Consider the following 14,523-nt stretch of genomic DNA (forward strand, 5'->3'; position numbering starts at 1 on the left):
GCTTTTGCAAAATGTTGTAATGTGCTGTTTGAAGTTATAATGTCTCTTTTATAAGATTCTTAACTATTTAGTCATATTGTGCTGTATATAGAGTTTCTCAAATGACAGCTCTGGGATGGAAACCATAGCAACTATTACAAAAGTAACATAGATCTGTCTTCTAAAAGTAAAGAAAAGAAGCAAAATCCTGACAGGCTGCAGAACATTACAAGGCTACAAAGAGCATCGAAATACAGAGAGACACAAATACATGAATATGCAGTACATTGCCCAGGTAAACAATATACACAGTCAATTCCCAGAGAAACATATACTGTATATAACAACATTTTTTCTTCTTATCCTCCCTTTTTTATAAGTGTGCTTATATTCTAAGATATTTTTATATGTGTTTATTTATTGTATTGCAGATTTGTATTACACTTTTGGTCATTTTGTTGAAATACACTATATGGGCAAAAACTTGATCATTACACCTTTTAACAAACCCCATTCAATCGCAATGTAAAAATTTCAGAGCGGATTCTAGGCACGCTGCGGATCTTCAAATCTGTGGCATGTCCTATTTGTTGTGAAAATGCTATGCAGAATAAAATCTTCGCACCAAAATCACCAACAAATCTGCACAAAACACATGCAAATTTCATCGCAGAATTTGAGGCTGGTTCCAAGGCGTCATTTTTACGCTGTTTGTGAAATCAGCTTAAGGTTAAGTTCACACATAGCGCAAATACTGCAGATTTTCCACAATGGATTTAGTTGCAGTAAATCCGCAGCATAATACAGTAGCAGCAAAATGGATGAAATTTTAACAAATCTCATCCACTCGCTGCGTAAATAATGAGCGGAAAAAAATGCTCAGAAATTTACCTGCGGTGCGTTTTTTTAGTCCACAGCATGTCAATTATATTTGCGTAATTGCTTATTTTTTGTTGCGGGTTTTCCTTATTGATGTAAATGGGGAGTTAAAACCTGCTACAAATAGCAGATGTTGCGATTTTTGCGGCGGAAATCTGCCACAAAAATCGCAACTCAGGAAAAAATATCTTATACTTACCCAGAATTCTGTGCTTCTTCCTCCAGGCCGGCTTCCTGGGATGACGTTTCATCCCATGTGACGGCTGCGGTCAATCACAGGCTGCAGGAGGTCGGCCTGCAAGACGGCTAAGGGACGCGTCGCCATGGCTACGTATGTATGAAACTTTTTTGACACCACTACAGCTGATGCTTGGTATTGTGCATGGTGATCTATGGATTGTGTGAAGCCGCTCGACCATGGAAATCTATTTTATGAAGCTTCTGACTCACAGATCTTGAGCTGTTGTTACCAAACACTTCGACTTCACAATAATAGCACTTACAGGTGACCGGGGCAAACTGACTTGTGACAAAGGTGACATCCTATGACAGTGCCACATTTAAAGTCACTTAAAGTATCTTCAGAATCTTCTGTCCTTGCAGTTTGCATGACTGTGTGATTGATTTTATGCACCAGTTTGCAATGGATTGGCTAAAATACCTGAACTTTGTCACTAGTAGGCATAAAGTATAGTGGCAAAAAAATAACGTCTGTATTACATCCAAACCGCGTGGGAAAACGCTCCAAAAAACAGCCGAAAATGCCTCCCATTGATTTCAATAGCAGACGGAGGCCTTTTTTTCCCGCGAGCGGAAAAACCGTCTCGCGGGAAAAAGAAGCGACATGCTCTATCTTCGAGTGTTTACATCTCTGACCTCCCATTGACATCAAAGGGAGGCAGAGAAAGCGCATTTCGCTGCGTTTTTTGCCCAGACGAAATTTTGAGGCAGAATTTTCTGCCTGCAAAAAACTCAGTATGAACATAGCCTAAGAAACAACAGTGTAATAACAAGAAAATGTAATCTTCCTGATTGAGTGGATTGATATATTTGCCCATGTTAATAGATTTACTGCTCGTTGTTGATATATAATTCCTACCAGCAATATACATCGTACACCTCAGTAATGCAGCGGTATATGATTCGCTGTTCAGTGTAGCAGTGATGTTCATTTTCTGTAACCGGTTTATCCAGCTGATATGTGTAAATCAGGTTATGTCCTGGAAGATGCATCAAGACTTGTGAAGCAATAGCAAATACTCACACTATTCTAAGTTTATTATGACATACGGGAGCAGCTGAGGTTGAGTTTAAACGCAGAGATATAAACCTAGCCTTAAGGTGGTTTCACACGGGTAGATATCGCCCGTGTTTACCACTTTTAAAACGATCGACAATACAACATGTAGATCGGCACTTGTTTGCTCCCCGTAAACGCAGCAATGATTGTTTAGTATGGGGAGGAACAATCTTGTGCACAATCCCTGTATAGCGGTACACAGTGACCATGATCATTGTGCTGTGACATCACTTTTTAAAAAAAATTAATCCTGTGGTCATTAATCCCTGTGTATTATCTCTGCACTGTGACATCACTATGTTTGTTATCCCTGTACTGTGACATTACTTAGTTAATTATCTCTGTTTTGTGACATTACCGTATTTATTATTTCTGTATTATTTCTGACATCAATGTGTGGTATCCCAGAGGATGCAGATGTTATGAGAGGACTTGATGGGGGTAGTAGTCCCCCTAATGGCTGGTTTATTAGTGATGTCACGGTCGGGGCAGTGGGGTCCTTCCCTGGGCACCTCTCTTAGGACACGCACCAAGTCAATTGTCAAAAATGGAAAGCAAAATCAGACACAGTCCTCTGCTAACCAAAAGTCTCTTTACTGAGGAGAACTTCCATAAAGTGCAGCAATAATTCACAGCAATGCAGTCTTTCATTACAAGTATAGTGGAGTGTGCATGTGAGGAGGACCCCTTGTTAGCTGACTTGCAGGGATATGCTTGTGAGGAGTGATGCTGACACAGTACTTTCCTCAGATTATGCAGTTTATGGTTTTGGGGGGAGACAGTCCTTATTATGGCTACAGAAGGGATCTGCACCGGTTGGCTCCCGGCGGGTGACTAACTTGAGGGAAATGTAGTTACTCGCGGTTACTGGGCCGCAGTATCCGACAGCCGGACGCGGACCTAAGACACGTGGCTTGGAAACCACGGAGCACTGGACTTGACCGGAGGCCTACTTTAAGGTCCAGGATTGCAGAAAGGCTCGTCTTGAAACTGCTGCTTTCTGACGGATAGATTCTCTCCTTCTCGGAGGCGGTAGAAATGTATATGTTACCCCCCCTCTGTATGGACTGGTGAAGGGTCCTAGGAATATCTGTGCTTTGCATGGGCTGTGAGATTCACCATGCAGCTCCTAGGCGTGGCAGGTAGATAGATGTAGATTCCATGCCATCTCTTGCACAGCATGGGTTGCTGGCACCTCACTCTAGACTCCCCAGAACTCGTCTGCTGTCCTTTTCCTGTCCTCTGCTAAGAGGTAGACTGGGCTAAAGTCTCCACCTACAGAATGCTAGAAGCTTCTGGATGGAAACTTCTTATGTCTCAGGAGTGATTGAAATCCAACACTCACATTCACTTACAGTGGGTCAACCATAGATGGCAGCAAAGTAATTAAGACATGGCAATATACACAGTGTATGCACACAGGAAATACATGATATACAGAGGCATACTGACACACAGTACTATTACATTGTGACAAACCTACTACCATACGACAACTACTCCTATTATGGAAGTAGGGAGTGTACTGGGACACTACAAATGTGTTTGTTAGACCTGTTGTATGATATCATTGGTACATTATCCACCAGGTTCTGTGACATAAATGTCAGAATAATTACTGTACAAACGACATGACTGTGTATTTTTAGGGGCGTACGTATATGAGATTTAGAGATCGCAGTTAGGGCGCGTTCAGACGTGGCGGAATTGCAGTGGAATTCTCCAGCGGACGTTTTTCTACATTTGTTTCTATACATTTTTAGGAAAGTTAGTGCAGACGTTGCGGAAAACTCCGCTGTGGACCATAGGCTGCGGTGCAGAATTTTCAGTCTGCAGCATGCACTGTCTGTTGCGGAGAAGAAGCGGAATTTCACTGCGTATTTCAGCCTTTGCAATGCAAAAACTGAAATATGTGGCAAGTCCGCTGTGATATCTGCAACGTCTCAATTACCTGTCAACTATGCAAATGTTGGTGCAGATTCGTTGCGTAATTGCCCCAAATCTGCACCAACATTTGCAGAGGAAAAACTTATACTTGGCATCTGATGCACGGGTTTCAATATTTAGACGTAAGATGCATTTAAACATTTTGGACACTTTTGATGTTCTGGCAGATTGTAGGAATATCTAGCCTAAGATTTAATAAACATTTTTCTATATCATAAAAAAATAACAATAGCAACACATTTTTTTAACGTGTTTTGTCTCTACTTCTTTTTGCCGGATTCCTCATATTATGGTACTGTAAGGGTTACATGATGAAAACAGAAACCATCGAAAATTAATTTCAGAAAAAAAAATCAATATTAATATACTGTACATGATAGGAACTGAACCGCTAGATCACAACACTTCTCATAATGCTGCCGAGGGCATGAAAGGAGAGGCATTTTCTAGGCTGAGGAAGGAATATTAATTGCTATGTTTTACCTCTTCCCAACTATTCTATAAATTGACTATATACCTTTAAAACGAATGTTCATCTTATAACACAATGTCGCATTTAGGTGAAACATTCTGTGACCATTTTTTTTTAAAATAAATCTTTATTGTTGTTGGAGCTCCATTTTCCTAACACAGAGCTCCTAATCCGCTGCATAGCTGTAGAGTTAAATGATACAATTCTGACAGCCTGCAGCCACCACTAGGGGGAGTGTGGGGTCTTACTAGATATGGTTTTATTACTGAGTTCAAAGTATGCAGTAAGCTTCTAAGCTCCCTCTAGTGGTGGCTGCTCGCAGAAATAATTTGATAATTTAACTCTGTGTCTATCAGAAAAATCTAGGTCTGACCCTTATAAAATTATATTATGAAATTGATCACCACAGAATTTTGGACCCAATAAGGTTAAAAAAAAAAATAAACGGTGTTGAAGACATTCACTTTAAAGAGCATTCATTAGCCTTCACTTATCAAAAATACTTTGTTTCAATTAATTGCAAATATGGCTACCAATATATCTATTTCCTGATATTCTCTGCCATTCATTTGCCTTACTCCTATGCTTACAGACTAAAATTAAAGGCTATGTACACCTTTGAAAGTGATTTTTTTTAAAAGTAACATTTTTACTTTTTGAGCTACAGCTGCTCTGTATTCTCTATACAGAGCGGCTGTATCTTTCGCTAAGACCTGAATCCATCAGTCTCGCGGACCTGACGGGTTCAGTTATGAACTTAAATGTGATGGATAACAGGTGTATCCGTTTGCACTGAACCCGTCAGTTCCGTGACCTGACGTGTACAGGATTCAGCAAACGATACAGCTGCTCTGAATACAGGCTACTAAGCAGCTGTATCTCAATAATTAAAAATAATTGTAATAAAAACTAATTTGAAAGTTGCACAAAACACAGTGATAGAAAAAAAATTCACTTTCAAAGGTTTACATAGTCTTTAAGTTTCTGCATCCTGTTTATATAGTACACTACTATACTTAATCAACACCTCTGCTACCTTACTCTTCCTTCCCTAAATCTGCTTTTCGGGTCAGTACAAAAGTTGCGTAAATACTGCGGATTTTCTGCAACAAAATTAGTTGTGGAAAATCCTCAGCAAATACAGTAGCAGCAAAGTGGATGAGATAAAAAAAATCTCCTCCACACGTTGCGTAAATAGTGAGCAGAAAAAACGCTCAGAAATTGAAATGCGGTGCGGACTTTTATTCCGCAGCATGTCAATTTTATTTGCGTAAACACTGCTTATTTGTTGCGGAATTTCCCCATTGAATTCAATGGGGAGGTAAAACCCAAAGCAACTGCAGTTGTTGCGGTTTTTTGCATTGGGTTCGCAGCAATTCCACCACAAAAAACGCAACTAAAAAAAAAAAAAAAAATATCTTATACTTACCCAGGAGTCTGTATTTCTTCCTCCAGGCTGGCCTCCTGGGATGACATTTCATCCCATGGGACCGCTGCAGCCAATCACAGGCTGTAGTGGCACTTACATGGGATGAAACATCATCCCAAGAGGCCGGCCCGGATGACGTCAGAGGGCTGGCCTCCTGGTGAGGAGACGCTTCATTCCATGTGACCACCGCTGCAGACAATCACAGGCTGGCAAGTGCCGTAGTTTTCCACAGCGGACTTTCCGTTCGAAAAACTGTACCACAATTTGTTGCAGTTTTTAGCCCAGAATTCCCTGCGGTGCGCAGGGCGGATACGCTGCGTGCTATTACTTAGTGTATCCTCCCGGTGTGAACTCAGCCTTCAACTTGCAAAATCTTTTCGACTATAATCCTCCTTCATTTTCTTCTGCTGCTTGTTCTCCAGCTCTCCTCCCGTGCTGCAATTGTATTCTGCACTACCATGAAATACCATAGACAAACTAATATCCAATGTTAAATATTTTGGAGAAGAAACAAATAGAAGGTTGTCATCTCCCATCACTCATACTAACACCCCTTGCACACGACCCAGTTCAGGCCGTTAAACGGTCCGAGGGTTGGCCGCATTTCCCACCCCGACCGTGACACAGGTGAACGGGACTCCTGGCATTATAGGCATTTTATGATGCTACGAGTCCATGCCTCTCCACGGAACTGCTGTTCTGTACTGTATGGAAAAGCAGTTCCGCGGGGAGGCAAAGACTCCTAGCATCATAAAATGTTTATGATGTCAGGGGTCCCGTACACCTGTACCGCGGTCAGGCCGGAAAATGCGGCCGATACTCGGACCATTTTTCACGGCCCGAACTAGGTCGTGTGCAAGTGGTGTAACAGATTGTTAGTGATATGCCTTTGATCATAGCATAACTTCACCATATTTTTCCTCTGACTAATAAAATAAATAACACGGGATATATCGATACATGGGATCAGGGTAGTAGAGGGTAGTATTATATTTCATTTTTAAAACATTAAATTATTTTTTCTTTATGTAGTGTTATCTTTTAATGAAAACATATCTGGATAAAATATCTAATATTAGGTTTTTTTTATATCTATTTAAGAAATATATTTGTAACTGTAATGCAAGATATGAATTGGGAGCAAACAATATTTCTGCTCTGTGATGCAGCAGATTGCATATAAACAGACCAAGAAAGTGCTAAGACCTGAAATTTTAATCATTTCTTTTAAGTCTTCACTTTGCAGTCTTGGCTCCCCACCAAGCAGCGAACTGTTCCTAAGGTTCAGCTTTTTCAATCTTCTAGACTTGATTTGGCTTGCTGATATTTTAACCTATTTGTATTCTATGTTCAGTGACCCTGAAGAGGTATTTTTTATTTGCTCCAGCACTGACCATCTGGTTGTAAAGTTATAGAGACCTCCTGAACACATATCAGAATATACTGAGATGTGGTTTGGACTCGTGATTCCAGAGAACAGCCCTGTCCTGACTACTGAAACACAGGCGCTTACTTGGGTATGCTTGGCCCTGTGCACATACCCCTTTATTAAGAGTATCAGCAAGGGTCTAAGTCTGAGTTCACATGCTGCAGACTCTCTTCGCAGCAAATTTGCAGTGAAAAATTTCAGCAGAATTGACATGCTGCGGAATAGAATAAATGCAGCATTCCCTCAATTCAGCGACGTTTTTTTCCCTACTACATGTGAATGGGGTTTTTAAAACCCCACCAAATTGTATTGTAGCGTGTGAATTAACCCTAAGAGATACTACCCCCCATATTATTCTCTTCTATTTGTTATATGCTATAAAATCTAGTTTATTAAGTGCAGTAGTATACTTGCAACAGCTGCATTTCAACGTTTGTGTGTGTGTGTGTGTGTGTGTGTGTGTGTGAGAGAGAGAGAAAGAGAGAGAAAGAGAGAGAGAAAGAAAGAGAGATAGATAGATAGATAGATAGATAGATAGATAGATAGATAGATAGATAGATAGATAGATAGAGACTGGGAAAGAGAGAGAGAGAGAGATAAGAGAGAGGGACGCTCTTTGAAGCAACTCTGTTCCAGCTAATGGCTGGAGTTTCCGTAAGAGTGAGCGTTTTTTTATCAAAACTCTAAATTTTCTAATCCATTGTATATATATTTATATTATTCCATGTAAATAAAATGTGTTAGACTTAAAGTCTAAGTAAACCTTTGAGAGGCATTTATATGTATATATATATATATATATATATATATATATATATATATATATATATATATATATATATATGTATAATTTATATATATATATATATATATATATATATATATATATTTATATATATATATACTGTATATATAAAGGTGTATAGTGTTTTGTGTAACTTTGTATAGACTTTTTATTAAAATTATTTTTACTTTTGTAGTTACAGCTGCTCTGTATTTTCTATATAGAGCAGCTGTATCTAGCCATATTCACTGAATCCGTCAGTCCCGCGGACCTGATGGGTTCAGTTTCGGCGGGTCCTGCATGTCTCTGACACGCAAGATCCACCTGTAATCTATTACATCTAAGTTCATAAAGATACAAAACACACTGATACACCTCTTTATTTAAAAAAAAGTGTTTGCCTTTCAAAGGTGCACATAGCCTTAAGCTGACAGAGATGGGTGCTGAACTTATTACCCATAACGTATGTTACAAGCCTTGTGGCCTCTTACCTGGCTGTGTCTTGACTCTCCGTATTTGCCGTTGAGGTTGGTGCGGTGACAGTTCTTATACCACCATGCTCCTTTATATGATGAGGCACAATTTGTTACAGCAACATCATTGTCTCTATCCTTGGTAGAGAATGGGCGCCCCTGGTGGTAGGTAAGGGAATCCCCTTTGGAAAACAAAATTTAAATCAAGTATTTAGTTATAGAGCAATTCAGAGACATGCAGCCTGGAGTGCTATTAACTAATTTTACAATATGCACATTTGCAGCATGTATGGCCTATAAATGTCTGTACTTGCCTATTATGCCAACAGATGGTTAAAAAAAAGGGGTTGAAAGAGATTAAATAAAAGGGTCTTCTGTTTTTCAAGAAACAGTGTGACTCTTGCCCATGGGTGTATCTAGTATTGCAACTTAGCCCAATTCCCTTGAATTGGGCTGAGCTGCAATTCCAGGTATGGCCCATAGACAAAAGTGGCGCTGTTACTAAGAAAAAAAAAAAGCAGGCTGCCCTATTTTATCACCTATAACACTTATATATGAATTATGACAACATATAAACTCACATATATGGATATAAGAGCCCCAGTACTTATACAGAGTACTGTCTTTATACCTGAAGTTCCGTTGTAGTCCCCAATGCGCAGTTTGTACATACTGCGAGGATCCCCCACATAAAACTTGTTGTAATATGCGTACACAGACTCTTGCCTATCTCGCATGTCAATTCTGAGCTCATAGCGGCCCTGTGAAGTTAACTGGTGGAGGGTATCCAGCCCTGCAGAAGGAGAAAACATGGAATAATTGTCCTTCAGATGTTCATACAAGTCTTTGTACAACTTTTCCAATAAATGTGTTTATTATTATCTTATTTGCATCTTTTATTAGACTATGAAAAGAAAAAAAAACAACCCTGGGATATAAGCATCATAATAGAGTTGTAATTTCACCCAGAAATGTCTCAGAATAATAAAATCGCATTACTATTATTAAGCCTGATGCGAGGGAGCATCTCTGCAGAATAGTAATATTAATAATAGCTGTCTTAGGCTTTACCGTTGCCAGCTTTCAAAAAGGGAAAGTAATTATAGCTGATGTGGCATCTGACGGTCTCATTCTTGTCGCTTGCATTGAACAATATTCCCTGTACTCCTGCAAAGCTGTTTTTCATATAAGGTTAGCACAAATTTGGGGGTGGAAAATGCCTACAAGGGGAGCTGCATCTCTGAAAATAAATCATCCTTATCTCTCCTGGATAAAGAAAGGTCACAACTCATATTGATGTGCACAGTTTTACTCATCAAGTATGTTGGTCACATATGGTCATCATTTTTTAGCGTTACCATAAGATGTTGCTTCATATGGTCTCAGAGCTACAGCACTTATGTGCAATGTGCTCAAGAACTGGACAGGTATCAGCCACTAAGGTCCTGCTCCTGTATTACTCCCGTACTTCCATTAGTGTCCTACAAGACAATGGCGGGCAGTGATAAAGCTCCTGGGCCCCACCAAGGTCACCCATCAGGCATATGCCATTTATTTTACTGCTGTTCTCTTACGGTATGTGCCCTTTGAACCCTCTCTGGCACCAGGGTCCTATTGCAGTTACCACCACTACAACCCATGATGATGAGACTATCTGATGCATGGGTAGACAGACAGCATAGGGCCCATGTTCAAGAAGAGTATATGGGCCCCATTTTACAAAACAGAAAATTTGTTGAGCGTCAGATACTCGTCAAGTTTTTCAATATTGTGCCATTTGTACAATTATAATCCACCAGTAATTATAGGTCATGGCAGTAATTAAAGGGGTTCTCTGGGACTTTTATATTGATGGCCATCCTTAGGATAGTTATCAGCGTAAGAATCCTCACTCAATGATTTTGATAATCGTGTTTTTTATTTTGTACTGATAGTTACCACAGAGTGGAATCCTACTCGAGCACCTATAAAATCAGAGAACCACATATCCTCTCGCATTATACTATCCTTAGAATAGGTTTTCAATATTAGATCGGTGGGGGTCCGACTCCCAACACCTCTGCCAATCAGCTGACTAAAGGTTGAGCGGTGACGAACCCTCTTCAATGTTTACCAGACACAGCGCCATACACTTCACTTGAATTGCGTTGGAACTGCAATCACAGGCACAGCTGCTATGGAAGTGTACGGCGCTGTGCTGTAAACCGTGAAGAAACCGTGTCAACGAACGCCGTGGCCCCATCAAATAGCTGAAAGGTAGGGATCCCGGCAGTTGGACCTCCAACGATTTGATATTGACCTGTCCTCAGTATAGGCCATCAATATAAAAGTCTCGGAGAACCCATTTAACAGTCCTTTACATACAGTCAAGTAGAAAGTAGGGAGCCCTTCTATTTATTTTTTTAAGATGAAAGAGGGCCCTTTTGTCTATAGGACCCCGATGCATTTGTACCAGCAGCACAAGTGGTAAGTCCATCCCGGATCTGAAGTAATCAGAATACACGTGCTAACTAGATATCTCTAGTATTTTTGATGCCTCAAAACGAGCGTAATCCTAATTGTATAATGCCAACAGGAGGTATAGTATATAAAAATATAATTGTTACTCATACACATAGAAGAAAGCTTGCACGAGAAAAGGAAGAATTCGATTAGGCTAAGCATTGAGTAAGTATTTTGGAGTTAATACAATGCTACGAGGCTCCACGTGGTGAGGTGTTTGCCATGACTATGACAATTCAGCAGCAGGGAATATCTCACATCTCTTTACAAGTACATCTTTAAATCCATTCCTTTCAGGAGGCATTCAGTCTTACAGGGGCATAGACGAGAATGCAGGCAATCTTAGTCGGGCAAGTGTAATTCTCAATGGTTCAAGCCATTTTCTTTTGCTTGCCTCTCGCAACCTGAGTTTGCTGTATAATGCATAGTAACTTATACAGCATGGAACTATATACATGCATGTGCTATAGTAATGACATAAATATATTCAGAAGCAGAAGAAATTCAATAAATGAGAGTTGACGTTTCCAGCATCACTGAAAGAGTTTGTATTGAACTGATGTCTTCACAAGTTTGTATTGAACTGATGTCTTCACAAGTTTGTATTGAACTGATGTCTTCACAAGTTTGTATTGAACTGATGTCTTCACAATTTCCTTTGTGATATTACTAGTCTCAGAAACATTAATAATCAGACTGTGTTTTGGTCTCAGTCAAAATATGGCTTTTTCCAATGTTTGTAGATGATGAGCAGGGTCGGACCGACCCAACAGCGTACCCTATGATCCCCCAGTAGGCCCAGTCTCTGACGCAATGATGGGTTCAAAAGATTCAGCAGAAGACAACCCCATTTGGAGCTGACTTTGGAGCCACTCACTTTCCACTAGAGTATTTCTTATGGATACATTTCCAATTAACTTATGACCTTATAGTCCAGTGTGTCCAGTGATAACAACAAAGTTTATAACACACATATTCGATATAGAAGAAGAGTGGACCCTCAATATACTTTCCTCTGGTGGACCCAAGGAATCCCAGTCCAATACTGATAATGAGGTTGCTATAGCGGAAGGATATGTGTTGGTCACAAGAGCCGTGTCGTCTTTCTCGATCCTATTTCTCTTTATTACCTGATGATTCATTTTAGCTATTTAAACCCAGTAAAATGTTGGTGTGTATGTTTTGGAATCAGCTAGGAAAAAGAAATGGTTTTGTCGATATATTAGTATTCATCACTGTAATGGTACTTACCCAGCCAAAACTCATCCTCAAGGTTACCAAAACCGACTCGATAGTCAGCCCACTTACGGAAGAAATCTGTAAGTCCATTCTGACGCCTTTGAAATACCTGAAAGTAATGGAACCCACATTTGCATGAAAGGCTATGTTTTTGTACATGCAATTACATACTCTAAACATAAAATTGTTAGCAGTATTTACTGGCTGGGTTACCAAAGGGCTACCTTCACTATGTATAAGCAATTTTAACACAACATTGGCGATGTTATTGTGGAAATGTGAATACCATGCTGAGCGGATGTATTCACGTTGACATTTCTCGTATGGTAATGTAAATGCTCCTGTCCTCTATAACACTGTATGGTAATGGAGTATTGAGCTTGTATGTACAGATCTGCAAATGAGGAGCACCACGGGATGCAAACATTAGAGGGGCAAGGACTCCATATTGTGTCCATTCAGAGACCTAATAAGGATTCAGTGTTGGAACTAAAACCTGGACACTATTATGGGGGCTATTATGTATATATCTAGATCTGTTGTTTGGGCACTACGGATGGATGGTTACAATGTACCATCACCGATAAGGATGATTGTATTTTTTGGATTATGTATGCTAGTATTTTCTGTATAATGTACTATATTATGTTGGCACAGTAATTTACGGTTACCTTTGTGTCTTTCTTAACATAAGGCAGTGGTCGACATCCAGTGCCTCAGTTATGACTATATACACCTTCGACAATATGACTCCACATTAACACTATTGCAGGCATATTCTATGCCCAGAATAGTGCCGATTTGGGTGGTGTAATACCAATACATCAAATTTCAAACCAAAATATTTATCTGGAAATTGAAATGTCATGATTTTGTGTTTCTTTAAGATATTTAACTTGGATGTGTCTCTTGATCTTCATTTAAAGTTAAATTTGACTCACAAAGCAGAGAAGGTTGGGAATCTCCAACAATTGGCCTGATTTACACAAGCGTGTGCGTTTTGCGCACGCAAAAAACACAGCGTTTTGCGTGCGCAAAAGGCACTTAACAGCTGCGTGTGTCATCAGTGTATGATGAGCGGCTGTGAGATTTTCTCGCAGCCGCCATCATTTTGACACTCCGTTTGGATGTTTGTAAACAGAAAAGCACGTGGTGCTTTTCTGTTTACATTCAGAGAATGACAGCTGTTGCGCGAACCACGCAGTTCGCACGGAAGTGCTTCCATGCAACCTGCGTGGTTTTCACGCACCCATTGACTTCAATGGGTGTGTGATGCGCGAAAAACGGGGAAATATAGAACATGTCGTGAGTTTTACGCAGCGGACTCACGCTGCGCAAAACTCACGAACTGTCTGCACTGCCCCATAGCCTTGTATAGGTCCGTGCGACCCGCGTGAAAAGCACGCGGGCTGCACGGACGAAAATCACGGTCATGTAAATGATGCCTAAGGGACATTTACATTGATATAAGGAACCTATAGTGCCGGGCAATTTTATGCCTACATGCGTCTGGGATGTAAATCTTGCCTTGGAGATAGGTCTCTCCTAAAGAGAAAGATCCATGGAAACACATAATTTTAATGCCACTATAATAAAATATTGTGGAAGTGGAAAAATAGCAATTTAATGATTTCTCTTCTTCAAAAGACTCACAATCCAGCCTCCGTCATCAGTGGTCATGTCACAGAATACGGGCACGCTCTGACTCTGGTCACCATTGATGTAGATGGTATATACACCACTCTGGGTATCGCCATTTAGTAGATGTTGTGCACAGTCTTGTGGGTAGAAGAACACTCTTCCTCCTGAGAAGATATAAAGGAAGGGTTATGTCTGCAATAATAGCTTCAAGTAGGGTCAGTCAGATGTATAAGTAGACATTATTGAACCTATAAACTATATGTACAGCCTGTATTGGTAAATAAAATGTCTTCGTGTCAGCACACATGTCAAGGTTGCTTTTGTTTATTAGATAATAAATATTAAAGGGAAAAATGATAATGTCACATATTTTACCAACATACTATTATTGGCTTCCTATAGATTAAAGGCTTTGAAATATATATTTTTTCTTTTTATAAAAATGTGTA

General features: G+C 39.9%; 1 protein-coding gene across 2 annotated transcripts in view; it reads right to left on the bottom strand.

Annotated features, from left to right (window-relative positions):
• The window catches only part of TNR (tenascin R), a 290,179-nt gene that overhangs the window by 12,526 nt on the left and 263,130 nt on the right, over positions 1-14,523 (bottom strand). For both annotated transcript variants that reach the window (XM_075833071.1, XM_075833070.1), the window contains exons 18-21: positions 14,087-14,238; positions 12,446-12,542; positions 9,324-9,485; positions 8,711-8,874 (exon numbers count right to left, since the gene is read on the bottom strand). In XM_075833071.1, the coding sequence (XP_075689186.1) occupies positions 8,711-8,874; positions 9,324-9,485; positions 12,446-12,542; positions 14,087-14,238 (575 nt within the window). The remainder of the gene's footprint in view (positions 1-8,710; positions 8,875-9,323; positions 9,486-12,445; positions 12,543-14,086; positions 14,239-14,523) is intronic.

Source organism: Rhinoderma darwinii, chromosome 7 (assembly GCF_050947455.1).
Source record: "Rhinoderma darwinii isolate aRhiDar2 chromosome 7, aRhiDar2.hap1, whole genome shotgun sequence".
Taxonomy (NCBI): domain Eukaryota; kingdom Metazoa; phylum Chordata; class Amphibia; order Anura; family Rhinodermatidae; genus Rhinoderma; species Rhinoderma darwinii.